Below are 13,751 nucleotides of genomic sequence, written 5' to 3' on the forward strand. Positions count from 1 at the left end.
GTTCGACGTCCTTGCCTCGCCAAGGTGCAGCAAGGCAGTGGTGATTCATTGGCCCTGATGCCACGGCTGAAGCTTCGTCTGTCCGTAGGGCCAACAAGTCCTGCAGCTCTCCATCAGACCGCACGCCCAGAAATATTGCCCGCTCGACTCCGAGAATCATGATGCCTGCATCGTCAGAGGGGCCTCGGAACGTCTACATGTAGCAAACACTGGTGGCGATAGATATCAACAAGTCACGACGATGGTCGTCTCAACAGCCAAGCGTACATTGGTGCTACCGAGTTGAGTTCTCTGCTACGGCGACCGCTCCGGATCGTGAGAAGCCGACGACCGGTCTCTCCAGCAGCCGTGGCAATCTGAGGAAGACCCTTTGCTGACTGGAGTACCGGACCCCACAGCCTCCGCAACAACATCTCGTCGTATCTGAAGTGAATCTCCGAGAGCTCTCGTGGCGAGCAGGGCCAGGCGTCCATTCCGGTCTCTACCGGACCTATTGGGGAAAAGAGATATAGGCTTCTGACTGCATTCGGTACATCACCACGTGCGCGAGCTCGACTAGAGCGCTGCATCTTATCACTCCTGGCCCTAAGCCGTCTTCAAGGCCTCACTAGACTCCTGCATTCCTTCATTGCTTACTGCAAACGATAGCAAGGCTGACTTCCATTCGAAGGTCCTCGCTCGACCAAGACTTCCATGTTCGTCTACTACCCTTTTATTCGCCGCCAAAACGGCCATTCGATGCTCCACGAGATATTTGTTTTAACAGAGTCAATGCCCTGGGTCGGCTGGGTCACGTAGACTTGATATTTCTCCCGCGACTGCAATCGTTCATTCTCAGTTCTTTGGACCTGCGTTGCATCTGGCCCCCATCGACGGTTCACCACGCTCCCGGTGACCCTACAAGCGGGGCAAATCGCTGCTGAGCTTGTCTCCGCTTCAATGGATCGATAAAGTCCTGATGTAAGACGAAGTCGCTTGGATCAAACGGTCACGGTACAGCTTCTGCGGCTGTCGTCTGACGTGAGCATCTAGATCACAGCTTCTGTCCGCACCTGACATCTAACTTGCGCTCGTACTCGCATCTTCAACAACACGACCGGAAGAATGCGACCTGAAGGATGATACGACCTGAAGGATTCGGAATTTATGAAGGGCTGGCGGCCTGGCTCAACTATCGCGACAGTAATGGGTCCAGCTGAGAGACGCTGGCTGTTGAGGCTCCTTGGATCACTCTGGCCATTCCCATCAGATCCAGCCATGCCCCGGGTATTTCAGCAGACACTTTCATTGATGGCACGGCTTGCCAATGTTTCGTTGCGTCGTTGATGATCTCCATATCGGACTGTTGCCGCCGTTCTGTGTGTGCTTGTCAATACTGTTTAATTCACAAACTAGACGACGAAAGCTGAATCATCGAATCAATTGCTCATCCTTATTGCTGCCGGCATGGGTGTATATCCATGTAGACGCATGTAAGGTACGTTCGCGGCTTTCACATGCTCGCTTACCTAACATCGAGAACAACACCTTGCAAAGCTCACATCTCTCCAACGCATCTTGCCAATTTTCAAACAATACCAACCTACCAACCCCCAACATGTCTTCCAAAGTGATCGAGATAAACTCCAACCAGCACTTCAAATCCACCGTCGCCTCATCCACCTACACCGTCGTCGACTTCTACGCCGACTGGTGTGGTCCCTGCAAGCAAATCTCTCCGATCTTCTCCCAGCTCGCAACAGCAGAGAGCAAACCCGGCAAGATAGTCTTCTGCAAAGTGAACGTCGACAACCAGAAAGATGTCGCAGGAACCTATGGCATCTCTGCGTAAGTGCCGCCCATCCCTCCCACCCACAGTGGGCGCACGGCTGACGCAGTGTTGGACACGACAGCATGCCCACCTTCCTCATCCTCAAAGGCACCTCGGTAGTCGAGACCGTCCGCGGCGCCAACCCCACCGCCCTCCGCACCGCCATCCTCTCCGCCGCCGCCAACGCCGCAAAAGGCCCTGCGAAGAGCAGCGCGAGTTTCTCTGGCAAGGGGCAGACGCTCGGCTCGAGCGACAGCAATATAACGCCAAAGACAGTGCAAGCGCCGAGCGTGGATTGGAGTGCGCTGATGGCGAGTCCGGCGGCTTTTGCGCAGGGGAGAGGCTGGCCGGGTGCGGTGGTGCGGTTTGTGGGGTTGTATGTGTGGACGCTATTGAGTTTGGAGCCGATGAAGGCGGCGCAGGAGAGTCCGTTTACTGTGCAGACGAGTGGGGGAAGGAGAGTGGGTTAAGATAATAAGAGCGGAGTTTTGGCGATCGGGTCATTTGAAAGCGGCGCTGTGGTGCTGGGGCCTTGGGGGCTATGGGGTTCAAGAGCTATATGATCTACGATACCCTATGAACATGTTTGGAGCAGGTGGTTGCCTGCAAGAGTAGCTCCTGCAAGATGCTTGCTGAGGTTGATCGGCCATACGTCCCAGAGGACAGATTCGATGCTTGTGAGCTTGAATCCAGGCGACGTCACGATCGTTGGAGTATACGAACAAGACAAGGCTTGAGTCTCCTGCGGCTGTTTGTGCGGCTGTTGGAGGCGATTGCTTTGAGTAAGAGGCAGAGCCCAATGCATGCGATTGAGAAGTCACAAGCACTCAATATCCACCAAAGCCCCCTTCACCCCAATCTCACAGAAGAACAACTTCTCCGCGGCCATCATCCAGATCCCGCCCTCGACAAAATTGAAATTCGCCACCACGTTCCCAGCATATATCTTGCCCAACAGCGTGCCCTGCGCATCCCACACGTGCACCCCATCTCCACAGCCCGAGTACACATTCCCTCGCTCATCACACTTGATCCCATCCGGCACCCCCGAGTCCACGTAGGCGAACATCCGGCGGTTACTCAACCTCGTGCGGCCATCCGTAACATTAAACTCGTAGATCGTCGCCGGCAACCGCGGGTTCAGCGAGACGTTCTGCCCATCCCCGGGTCCACGGTGCGCTTGCACCGCGCTCGTGTCGGTGATGTACATTATCGTAGTCCGGGCTGAAGCAGAGGCTATTGCATTGCACGAAGCCATCGGCGACGCACCAGATCTGTCCCGTAGCAGGGCGGAAGCGGTACACCTGACTCGGAAGCAGAGGTGACGGGCGAAAGGCTTGTTCGTAGCCGTAGGTGGGGTCTGTGAACCAGATGTCGCCTGCGTCGTGGTGGACGACGACGTCGTTGAGGCTGTTGAAGTCGCGGCCGTAGAAGCTGTTCAGCATTATCTCCGAGGTTCCAAGGAGAGGGTGGGCGAGCACGAGTGCGAAAGGTGTGGTGAGGGAGCCCTGGCAGCAGTAGAGGACTTGGTCGCCATAGTAGCATGCGCCGTTCGGGTTGACGACGTCGGGGAACTCTTCTAGCAATATTTGGTGAGTGGTGCAGTCGATGGAGTAGGTTTCGATGGTCTTGTTGGACTGGTAGTTGGAGGTGAAGTAGCTGCGGTTGGTGGATTTGATGTAGACGCCTGCTTCGTGGGCGAACTTGTCTGCTCGTTCGCCGCAGTCCTAATCTGCGCCAGCCGTGGAGTGATACCTTGTGCCTCGAGACCATTGACCAGATCATGAAGCAGATTCTCCTCTGTGTCTTTCAGGCGTCTGTGACTCGCCGGACGCTCGAGCCTGGTGACCCTCCCCTTGTACCTGGCGTAGAGGCGCGAGTACGGGACATTATAGTCTCGAGCCCATTTGGTGAGGTTTGGCTTTCCTTCCGACTGAGCGATGTGTCGAAGGCATACCTCGATGCGCTGGTTGGTTTCGTGGTAGTCTGCCATCATCAGCGAGGGTGATGATGATGGACGGGTGTTGCGTGTGGACGTGGTGCATGCAGTCTCTCGCGGTGGGCTGTCGTTTTCAAATCAAGCCACTCGTACAGAAGACATTGTGCTCGGGAACCAACACATCTCACACGACACGCACTGGACGTTACTGCCATGAAATACAGGTGGGCAGGCAAGGCAGATATTCTCACTGCGGTTAATCAAGAAGAGGGATGAAAATATTGATGACGCACCATTTGATTTCTGCACGCCTATCTCACATCCTCACACTACTTTGCCTCCCTTGACCATAGCATAATCATACTTGCAGCAATGTGAACTGAAGATGCCTCTCCCACCATCGACATCCATAGCAATCTACTCGTACAGCCTCCTCGAAATCTCCCGCCCATGCTTTTGTGAAGAAACCTGCTCTGCTCGGGGTATCGTGTCGTATCGTATCGTTAATTGAACACAGTGGTAATGTGTAAAAGGCACGACAGCATGCCACAAAAGCAACTGAGTTGAGCTGTGGCGCGTATCGCGTGCATCCTGCTGGAACAAATGGAAGGAAAATCCGTGGCCACCGGGAGGTGAACGGACGTTGAAAGGGGTCGGAATGCCGGCGACAGTGGTCACTGACATCGCCTGCTTGGAGCGAACGACATTGTCATCGCTCAAGCCTCAGCATCCTTGACCTCCTCGACCGACGGGTTGATGTTCTCAGGGCCGCCGTTCATGCCGCCAGCGCTGGGCTCATCGCTCGGGCCACCCTGGTTCTTGACGTACTCGTGGTAGACGTTCATGGCTTCGTCGACCTTGAGACGGAGGGCGTCATCGTCGGTGGTGCTGTGAGGAGTCAGTAAACGTGAAGGTCGTGGCGAGGGTTATGGTGTAACTTACAGGCTCAGCAACTCCTGGTTGTCCATCTCGAGCAGCATGCCGGTGATCTTGCCAGCGAGCTCGGGCTGCTGGGTGGCGATCTTCGGGTAGAGGGCCTCACCCAAGATCTGCTTCTGCTGAGGCGGCGGCACGCTGTTGAGCTGAGCGAGGTCGACGCCTGGGGAGCCGTCAGACTGCTGCTGTGGCCCACGGGTAGCCTGGCGACCGCGCTGCTCGTCCATACGACCTGGACCGCCCATCATACCACCACGACCAGGCTGCTGACCGCCGGGGAAGCCTCCACGGCCTGGCATCCCACCCATCATCTGTGGCGGCATGCCCTGCATCATCGGCATGCCCATGCCCTGCATCTGACCGCCACGACCAGCACCGCGACCCATGGCAGCGGCTTGTGCCTGCTGGGCAGCCTGCATCAACTGGGCGTAGGCGGCAGGGTTCTGAGCGGCCATGGCAGGGTTGTAGCTACCCATCTGTGGTGGGAAGCCATACGGCATGCCTGGCATACCGGGCATCCCGCCTGGACCTCCACGTCCACCTTGCTGCGGCATGCCTTGGAAGCCGCCGCGCTGGCCCGCCTGCTGTGGCATGCCCATCGGGAACGGCATCTGCCCACGACCACCACCTGGCATCACCATCGGCTGTCCGTTCGGGCCCATGAACACTTGCGGCTGCATGAAGGCTTGCGGAGGCATACCGCCGGCCGTAGCCTGCTGCTGCATGCGAACCTGGTTGCGAGCCTGGATGCTGGCCTCGAGCTGGCTCTTGCGGACCTCCTTGCGCTGGGCAAGGGCGACGTAGAGCGGCTTGCCGTGCACCATCTTCTGGTTGAGCTCGGTGACGGCCTTGGTAGCCTCGTCTGGGTTGGAGAAGCAGACGAAGCCGAAGCCCTTGCTCTTGCCCAGCATTTTCTTCTCGCCGCCGATGGTGACAGTGTCCATCTTCTTTTCCAGCTCATCAACACCATCCTCCTTCTTCTCGCCGTCCTTGTCCTCTTCCTTCTTCTCCTCGCTGCTCTCTTCCTCCTTCTCCTCCGTCTCCTTGATCGGCTCGCCGTCGCTGTCGAGGGGCACCGTGTCGCGCATGACCTTAGCAGAAGTGATGGCGCCGTAGGGCTCGAAGACTTTGCGAAGCTCTTCATCGTCGATCTCGTCGGCCAGGTTCTTGACGTAGAGGTTGACGCCCTGGTACTTGGCATTCTTCTCCTGACGGGCAGCTTCGTACTGCTTGCGCAGCTCCTCCTCACGCTCATGCTTCTTCTGGGCACGGCCAACATAGAGAACCTGGCTCTTCAGCTGGGAGTCGTGAAGCTCCTCGACCGCCTTGTTGGCATCTTCGTGACGGATGTAGTTGACGAAGCCGAAGCCGCGGCTCTTGCCAGTCTCGTTATCGTGCGCGAGGGAGGCAGAGGTGATGTCGCCATACTTGGAGAAAAGGTCGCGGAACTCGTCGTCCGTGACTTCGAGGTCGATGTTCTTGACGTAGACGTTGGTGAAGTTGGCCTTCATCTCCTCGAACTTGCTCATGCGGTCCTTCTTCGGGATGTGGTGGCCGACGAACACCTTCTTCTCGTTCAGGAGCATGCCATTAACACTCTTGATGGCGGCGTTGGCAGCCTCGGCGGTCTGGTAGTGGACGAAGCCGTAACCCTTGGAGTTGCCGTGCTCATCCTGAGCGACCTTGCAGCTGAGGATGTCTCCGAAAGCGGCAAAGGTGTCGTGGAGAGCCTTGTTGTCAATCGCAGTGTCGAGGTTCTTGATGAAGACGTTGCCGTGGCCGGTCTTGCGAAGGGCCGGGTCGCGCTGAGACCACATGATGCGGCACGGCTTGCCCTTGATAAGGGTATAGTTCAGCTCTTCCAGCGCGCGCTCGCCGTCATTGGCGTTGTTGTAGTTGACGTAGGCATAGCCCAGCGAGCGACGGGTGACGGCGTCACGGCAGACACGGATGGAGGCGACCTGGCCGATGGAGGAGAACAGCTCGAAGAGCATGGCCTCGGTGACGGAGGGGTCGAGCTCGCCAACGTAGAGGGAGGCGGAGTTGTGGTGGGCAGTGGACGGGGCCGCGGAGGTGGGGGTCTGCATGTCGCCGCCATCAGAGGTGACGTTGGTGTTGAGCTGGCCGGTGCCGTTCGCGCCGGCGCCCTCAGCTGGGGGAGAGGAAGTTTGGCCGGCGGCCGGGGCGGGAGAGGTCGAGTTCTGGACGTCAGACATCGTGGCGGGTCGGTGCTGCTGCGATTTCAGTTGCTGTCTCGAAGTAGAGGAGATGGTGCAGTTCTATTGTCCTTCCGCCGGTGAATATGAACAAAGAAAAGAGTGTCGGCGCGCGCTGTCTTACCTTGACTATTTCTGCTTCAAGTGTTGAGTGAGGTGGGAATGGTAGTGAGTGAGTGGCTGTGGGAAGTGTGTCAGTGAGGTCGGTCAACTTCAGTCGCGCGGTAGTAGATACTCACGGGTAAGCAGGAGAAGGAGGTGGTTGTTGGGGGAGGAGTGAAGCCTTGCGAGGAGCGCGAAGGGACGGGTTTTCTGGACTTTTCAACTTTTTTTGGGTCTTGATCCGGAGAGGAAGAAGAGGTTGAAGAGCTTTCGAAGGAATACGCGGAAGCCTGGATGTGTCGTGTGTGTCGTGAGCAGGTGCTGAGGAGGAGGAAGGGCAAGCACGAGACAACTTTTTCTGTGAAAGGCAGGCACCACGCGCGGCCTTGGCAAGGGTCGGCGCGTGGATGTGACGAGCTAGCCGCTTCTGTCCCGGAGTCGGCGCCGGCGTGTTCAAGGTTTCAAGGTCGAGGCAATGCCACGAAAGCAACTTGACTGAGCAGCGACACGGCCACGAGAGACACGCGCGCCTTTCGCAACACTACAAAAGCGACACAATGGTTCAATAACACCGTCCCCACCTAAACATCACCACTCACACCAACAACGACCATGGCCACCCTTCACTCTGGCTCCCTCCAGCGGTGGCTTCTCTCTCTCCCACCCGTCGAATACGCGCTGCAGCAGGTCAGAGAGCTGCTGATCGGCTCGTTGAAATGCGGGCCCATACCCCAACACATCGCCTTCATCATGGACGGCAACCGACGTTGGGCGCGAACACATCATGTCGAGACGGTCGAAGGGCATCACATGGGCTTCGAGGCGCTGGCGAAAGTACTGGAGGTCTGTTACAAGAGCGGCGTCGAGTACGTCACCATCTACGCCTTCTCCATTGAGAACTTCAAACGGAGCAAGTACGAGGTCGACGGTCTCATGGACATGGCCAAGACGAAGCTGGTGCAGATGAGCCAGCATGGCGAGCTGTTTGACCGGTATGGGGCGGCGGTGAGGATACTTGGCGATCGAAGTCTGGTGCGCGATGACGTGTTGGAGCAGGTGGACAAGGCGGTTGAAATGACCAAGGACAATGGCAGCGCTGTATTGAATGTCTGCTTTCCTTACACCGGACGCGAGGAGATTGTGCACAGCATCCGGGAGACCGTTAAAGACTACAGCAGCGCTCCGCCAGAGAAGAGGAAGGAGAAGCGGCCGTTCAGCGAGACCCACATTCAGCGGAACATTAGGAAAGGCAGTCAGCTCGAGAGTCTTGCTGAGGAGCAGGAAATGCCCGCCGAACCACCCGTAGCAGAGACGGCATCCATGCCATCATCCGACGCTGAAAACACTTCCGTCTCTGAGCAAGACCTGGACTCTTCCTCCCACCTGGCCCATCCTCCATCAAGTCAAACTTCGCTCTCACCCTCGCCCGACCTTCAGCCAAGCTCGAGACTGGATCTATACGCACAGAAGAAGTCTTCCAGCCGATCAAAATCTCCACACCTCCCCGACCCAGAGAACATTTCAGCCGAAACGCTCACCCGAAACACATACATCAACTGTCCGCCACCCGAGCTCCTGATCCGGACATCTGGCGTCAACCGGCTCTCTGATTTCATGCTCTGGCAGGTTCATGAGAACACGGAATGCAAGTTCATCGACTGTCTCTGGCCCGAGTTCAATCTGTGGAAATTCCTGCCCGCGCTTGTGGAATGGCAGTGGAGTCAGAAGAAGGCCATGAATGGCAATGGTGGCGAAAGAGCTAAAGCTGCTTGATGCTGTGCCGCAGGCGGCGCGGCGCACAGGCTTGGGTGTAACGATAAAGAGGTGTCGTCAATCTGGCATAGAGGGAGACTTCGCGAGGCGTGAGGTGCGAGGTGTGTACATTTATCGATACAAGATACCCTTCTGCACAACCTGGAGAGGTTGAGCGGTCCTATGCAATCATCTGACACTACTACGACTGCCTTCCTACTCATGTTCATGTTCATTTTCAGGTAACCTCGTTCACAAACAAGCCGGCCATTCCCATCCCTGTGCCCATGCACATGCTCGTCACCAGCAGCTTTGCCTTTCTCCTCCGACACTCGCTCAGGCCTGTCACAATCTGCCTTACCCCGGTGCAACCGAATGGATGGCCAATTGCGATTGCACCACCTTTTGAGTTATGTCAGCTTTTCCTAAGGTCCCACAACGGACGGAGCCAAGAACGATGATTGAGAGGACTACTGGACATACCTCGTGGATTCATTCTATCCCATCCCAGGCCAAGCTTGTCTCTGCAGTACACCGCCATGGACGCAAAGGCCTCGTTGATCTCGACGACGTCGATGTCGTTCATCTCGAGATTGTACTGCTTTAGGAGCTTCGGGATGACTAGGGCTGGTCCGATGCCCTATCCTCATATCTCAGCACACCGCAAGATCCTGCATTCTCCGATATGGCCAGTAGGACCGCATAAAAGCTGAGTATCACGGAGAGACTCACCATGATCCTCGGCGCCAACCCTTCAATCGCCGTCCCAACATACTTCGCCAGCACCGGCACGCCCAACTCCTTCGCCTTACTCCTCTTCATCAAAACGATCGCCGCCGCCCCATCAGTAACCTGACTGCTATTCCCGGCATGACTCCTATCCCCAAACTCAGGAAACGCAGGCTTCAGCTTCGCAATCCCCTCATACGTCGTCCCATACCTCACATCATCCTTCTCCACCAGCACTTCCTCCTCCCTCCCATCCTTCCCTTTCACCTTCACCTTCACCGGTGCAATCTCATCCCCAAACCACCCTTCTCTCTGTGCCACCTCCGCCCTCCGATACGACTCCACCGCATACCAATCCTGCTGCTCCCGGCTGACTTCAAACTCCCTACCCACATTCTCACTTGTCTGCCCCATCGACTGCATGCAATCCGCCGCATCCCCATTCGCCTCCATAATCTCCTCCACGAACGGCCGCTCCAACCTCACATTCCCTTGACTCAACGTCTCGGCTCCAATCGCCACACCAACCTCAATCAACCCCGACGCGACTTCGTTGGCAACATGCTGCGTAGCGGTCAAACTGCTCGAACAAAACCGATTCACACTACTCGTGCAAGTGGGCACGGGATACCCGGCTGCCAAAGCGGCGGCGCGGATCATATACGTTGCACGCCCATCGCGGACGTTGCCGAGGCAGATGTCGCCGACGTGGTGCGGGGGGAAGCAGGAGCGTTGGACGACTTGCTCGAGGGTTTTGAAGAGCAGGCCGTCGAGGGGTGTGTCTTTGAAGGCGCCGCGGTGGGATTTGGTGAGGGAGGTGCGGAGGGCGAGGGTGATTACTATATCTGAGGGGGACTTGGTGGTGCTGCGGGGGTAGTTAGTAAAGGTGTGGTGTTGTTTGGGGTGGGGGCTTACAGTTTATCGATTGGGGATTGTGATGGGGATACGTGGGAGAGGATGTTCGTGAGGCGTTCGGTGGCCATGGTGATTGTCGGGGTGGTTGATTCCGGTGTCCAAGTCGATATATGAGTCCAACAATGCCGGTTCAACCTACTAATCGAGCTGCTTTGTATTGAGTTACAACCCCATTCCTGGCCCTATCTGAAGGCACTCTGACAACCGTTTATGTATTGATCAAGTACCCTCGCGAACAAGAAAGGCGAAAGCTGTCTGGCGTGCACATTGATCTGCATCGTTTGCTGAGGGCGACCTCGGCTACAACACTTCCTCCAATCTTGGACACTTTTCTTCGACACGAGTGTCCATATAGGCCATACCGTAGGACTTTAGACAGTATCAAGACCATGCTATCAACAAGAGAAATCCACAAGCATAACAACAGCCACTCTTGTTGGGTGGTGGTTGATGGTCAAGCCTACGATGTGACTGAGTTCTTGGACCACCATCCCGGCGGGGCGAACAGCATTCTGAGATATGCCGGACGAGTGAGTATGGTCATTAAATAAGGTCGCTGAGCTAGAGGAATGCTAAACTGATTTCAAGGACGCTACAGCAGAATACGAGCCAGTCCATCCACCTGGGACGATTGAGAAGCACCTGTCGAAGGGTGAGCCGCCGCCACTACTGCGTCATCTGGGAACCCCGTTGACAGTGATCAGACAAGCACCTTGGACCTGTTGAGCCAGAGACGCAAGGCGATTCAGCATCGACTCCGATAGTACAATACGACTCAGACAAGCCCATACCACTCTCGACAGTGCAGAACCTGACCGAGTTCGAGACCGAAGCGAAGAAGGTCCTTTCGAAGAAAGCATGGGTCTACTTCCATTCCGCAGCCGATAGCCTCAACTCTCTGGATACCAATCGGCGAGACTGGACGCGGGTCAACCTTCGACCAAGAATCCTGCGAAACGTCGCTCGGGTGTCGATGCGATGCCGTCTGATGGGCCATGACAGTTCACTACCCTTCTTCATCTGCCCGGCAGCTCAGGCGCGACTGGGCCATCCCGATGGCGAGCTCTGTCTTGCTCGAGGCGCCGGCCGCTACAACATCCCCTACTGCAGTAGCACTTACTCTTCTGTCGCGCACATCGAGCTTGCGAAAGCTCTTGCTGCACAGGAGAAAGGCGGTGCATTGCTCTGGCAGCTCTATGTGCCCACTGCTCAAGAAGGAGCGAAACAGCTCATCTCCGAGGCACGACGGCTGGGATTCAAAGCTCTCGTCCTCACTGTCGACACGCCAGTGATCGGGAAGCGGGAGGAAGACGACCGCTACAAAGCTGAGCTTGACCATGCAGCTGGACTGACGGTTGAGCGGACGACCAGCACGACTGGCGAGGCGCCTATTCTCCGCGGCGTGCACTCGTCGACACTATGCTGGGACGACTTATCCTGGATCCAAAAGGAATGGGGCAACACCGGGCCCGTTGTGCTGAAAGGCATACAAACCGCTGAAGATGCTCTGCTTGCACACGAAGCCGGAATAGATGGCATCTATCTGAGTAACCATGGTGGGAGACAGATGGATTTTGCTCCCAGCTCGCTGCAGACCCTTCTCGAGATCCGCCGTTACTACCCACACCTGTTGAAGGAAATGGAGGTTTATCTCGACGGCGGCGTCATGCGAGGGACGGACGTCATCAAAGCACTCTGTCTAGGTGCAAGAGGCGTGGGGTTGGGGAGACCGTTCATGTACGCATTGTCTGCGTATGGCACGGAGGGGGTCTGCAAGGCCATACAGCGTCAGTGTCGCCACCACAAATGTAGAGTGTTTGCTGACTTTGGCCGATTAGTGCTAAGTGATGAGATCGAGACGACAATGCGGCTTCTCGGGGTGACGTCGCTCGAGCAGCTGAGTGAGTTCTATATCAACACCGCGGCGTTGGAGAATGGCATCGTAAAGCGGATTGACGTCGGAGCATCAGGAAGTATTGTAAGTAAATTGTAGCTCGTCGCCGACCTCACCACCCATGCTTTCACATTGCCGTTCTTCCAAATAGCCTTGACCATGTATCGCCAATCTCTTGCTCTCGTTGCACAAGTCTCTTGTGCAGATACAGAATCTGAGAAGCAACGACAACGACGGCAGGTGTCGCCGTACGAAAGCATTCAAGCTTTGCCGCACAATGCGTCAAGAAGGCTCACTACGTCTCAAGCTTTCGCCTATAATGCCATTCGTCAATTAGGTTCCAATGAATAGAGAAGATGGGTACTCACTTCTTAGCATGCCCATTAGTCATCTCCTGCACCGGCTCCCCAGGAACTGGTTGGCCCCATTTGAATTGTTCAGCGTAGTGATCAGCTGGCACCCTGCTCCTCCCTACATTGCCATTCAGGTTCTCTCGCAGAGTTCCACCCGGCACGTCGTAGTCTTCCCACATCAAACCTCGCTTCACCAGCTCCGGACGAAGCAAGTCCACGATGTCTTCGAAGCCGCCCGGAGTGGTGAGGTAGCTGATGTTGAAGCCATCGACATCTGCCTCGTCAATCCACTCTTCGAACACATCAGCCACCATTGCCGGAGTGCCGACAGGCGCAGGATGGAACCCGCCAAGTGCCATCGTCTCTCCCAGTCTCCGCGGTGTCCAAGGCTTGTCGATGCCGGTAGTGTGGTTGAAAGATTTCAAGAAGGAATGCACGGCATCCTCGCCTGGTTGGCCCTTCAGCTCCAACAGGTCATCCAGAGGGTATGTGCTGAGATCGATGCCTGTGTATCCCGCAAAGACAGCGAGACCGCCGATGACGTCGGCGTGCTCCTTCGCCCTCTCGTACTTGGCCTGGGCTTCTTCCAACGTGTTGCCCAGGATGGGAGAGATACCAACGAAGAACTTGAGAGACTTCGGGTCTCGTCCTCGTGCCGCTGCCTCTGCACGGATGTCTCTAACTGAGTCTGCTGACTGTGCTGGGTAGAGCCCGCCGATGTAAATCGCTGAAAAACGATCAGTTTTCGACTCCCTGATCAGAGCGGAGTCTCTTACCTTCAGCATGTTTCGAAGCGAAAGCTCTTCCAGACTTCGAGGTACCTGCCTGAAATAAAACCGGTGTCCGTTGAGGTGAAGGATGCGTTTGGAAACGGCCGTTCATCTTGAAATACTTGCCTTTGCGCTGGTCAGCTTCCTAGCGATACTTGTGATAGAATGCTGATAATTGACCTTTGTGCTCCAGTTTCTTCACCTTCTCTGGATCAAAGGCCGTCTTTCTCTCCGTATCCCACACCACACTATCATCGGCCCATGTGCTCTCCCACAGCTTATAACAAACGTCCATGTATTCATCTGCCATAGCACTAAAAAGTTCAGATGAAAGA

General features: G+C 56.1%; 7 protein-coding genes across 7 annotated transcripts; 3 read left to right on the forward strand and 4 right to left on the reverse strand.

The window, feature by feature from the left end:
* Nucleotides 1–1,597: 1,597 nt before the first annotated feature.
* On the forward strand, nt 1,598–2,280 carry LTR77_001054 (uncharacterized protein; the record flags this gene model as incomplete). Its single annotated transcript, XM_064798317.1, has 2 exons — nt 1,598–1,827; nt 1,878–2,280. 2 exons carry the CDS (start codon nt 1,598–1,600, stop codon nt 2,278–2,280), a joined length of 633 nt encoding a protein of 210 aa, XP_064662644.1.
* Nucleotides 2,281–2,627: 347 nt separating this feature from the next.
* LTR77_001055 (uncharacterized protein) lies at nt 2,628–3,803 on the reverse strand (the record flags this gene model as incomplete). The annotated part of the gene is made up of 3 exons (XM_064798318.1): nt 2,628–2,963; nt 3,019–3,518; nt 3,566–3,803. The coding sequence occupies 3 exons, from the start codon at nt 3,801–3,803 to the stop codon at nt 2,628–2,630; spliced, it is 1,074 nt and encodes a 357-aa protein (XP_064662645.1).
* A 662-nt stretch (nt 3,804–4,465) lies between these two features.
* On the reverse strand, nt 4,466–6,901 carry PAB1_1 (Protein phosphatase PP2A regulatory subunit B; the record flags this gene model as incomplete). The annotated part of the gene is made up of 2 exons (XM_064798319.1): nt 4,466–4,637; nt 4,692–6,901. 2 exons carry the CDS (start codon nt 6,899–6,901, stop codon nt 4,466–4,468), a joined length of 2,382 nt encoding a protein of 793 aa, XP_064662646.1.
* A 714-nt stretch (nt 6,902–7,615) lies between these two features.
* Nucleotides 7,616–8,776, forward strand: RER2 (cis-prenyltransferase; the record flags this gene model as incomplete). The annotated part of the gene is made up of 1 exon (XM_064798320.1): nt 7,616–8,776. The coding sequence occupies one exon, from the start codon at nt 7,616–7,618 to the stop codon at nt 8,774–8,776; it is 1,161 nt and encodes a 386-aa protein (XP_064662647.1).
* Nucleotides 8,777–8,993: 217 nt separating this feature from the next.
* LTR77_001058 (uncharacterized protein) lies at nt 8,994–10,467 on the reverse strand (the record flags this gene model as incomplete). The annotated part of the gene is made up of 4 exons (XM_064798321.1): nt 8,994–9,157; nt 9,239–9,395; nt 9,488–10,349; nt 10,400–10,467. 4 exons carry the CDS (start codon nt 10,465–10,467, stop codon nt 8,994–8,996), a joined length of 1,251 nt encoding a protein of 416 aa, XP_064662648.1.
* Nucleotides 10,468–10,788: 321 nt separating this feature from the next.
* Nucleotides 10,789–12,392, forward strand: LTR77_001059 (uncharacterized protein; the record flags this gene model as incomplete). The annotated part of the gene is made up of 4 exons (XM_064798322.1): nt 10,789–10,929; nt 10,988–11,051; nt 11,104–12,186; nt 12,238–12,392. The coding sequence occupies 4 exons, from the start codon at nt 10,789–10,791 to the stop codon at nt 12,390–12,392; spliced, it is 1,443 nt and encodes a 480-aa protein (XP_064662649.1).
* Nucleotides 12,393–12,657: 265 nt separating this feature from the next.
* LTR77_001060 (uncharacterized protein) lies at nt 12,658–13,726 on the reverse strand (the record flags this gene model as incomplete). The annotated part of the gene is made up of 3 exons (XM_064798323.1): nt 12,658–13,373; nt 13,423–13,542; nt 13,597–13,726. 3 exons carry the CDS (start codon nt 13,724–13,726, stop codon nt 12,658–12,660), a joined length of 966 nt encoding a protein of 321 aa, XP_064662650.1.
* Between the last annotated feature and the right edge of the window lie 25 nt (nt 13,727–13,751).

Source organism: Saxophila tyrrhenica, assembly GCF_035928015.1.
Source record: "Saxophila tyrrhenica strain CCFEE 5935 chromosome Unknown scaffold_2, whole genome shotgun sequence".
In the NCBI taxonomy this organism is placed as follows: domain Eukaryota; kingdom Fungi; phylum Ascomycota; class Dothideomycetes; order Mycosphaerellales; family Extremaceae; genus Saxophila; species Saxophila tyrrhenica.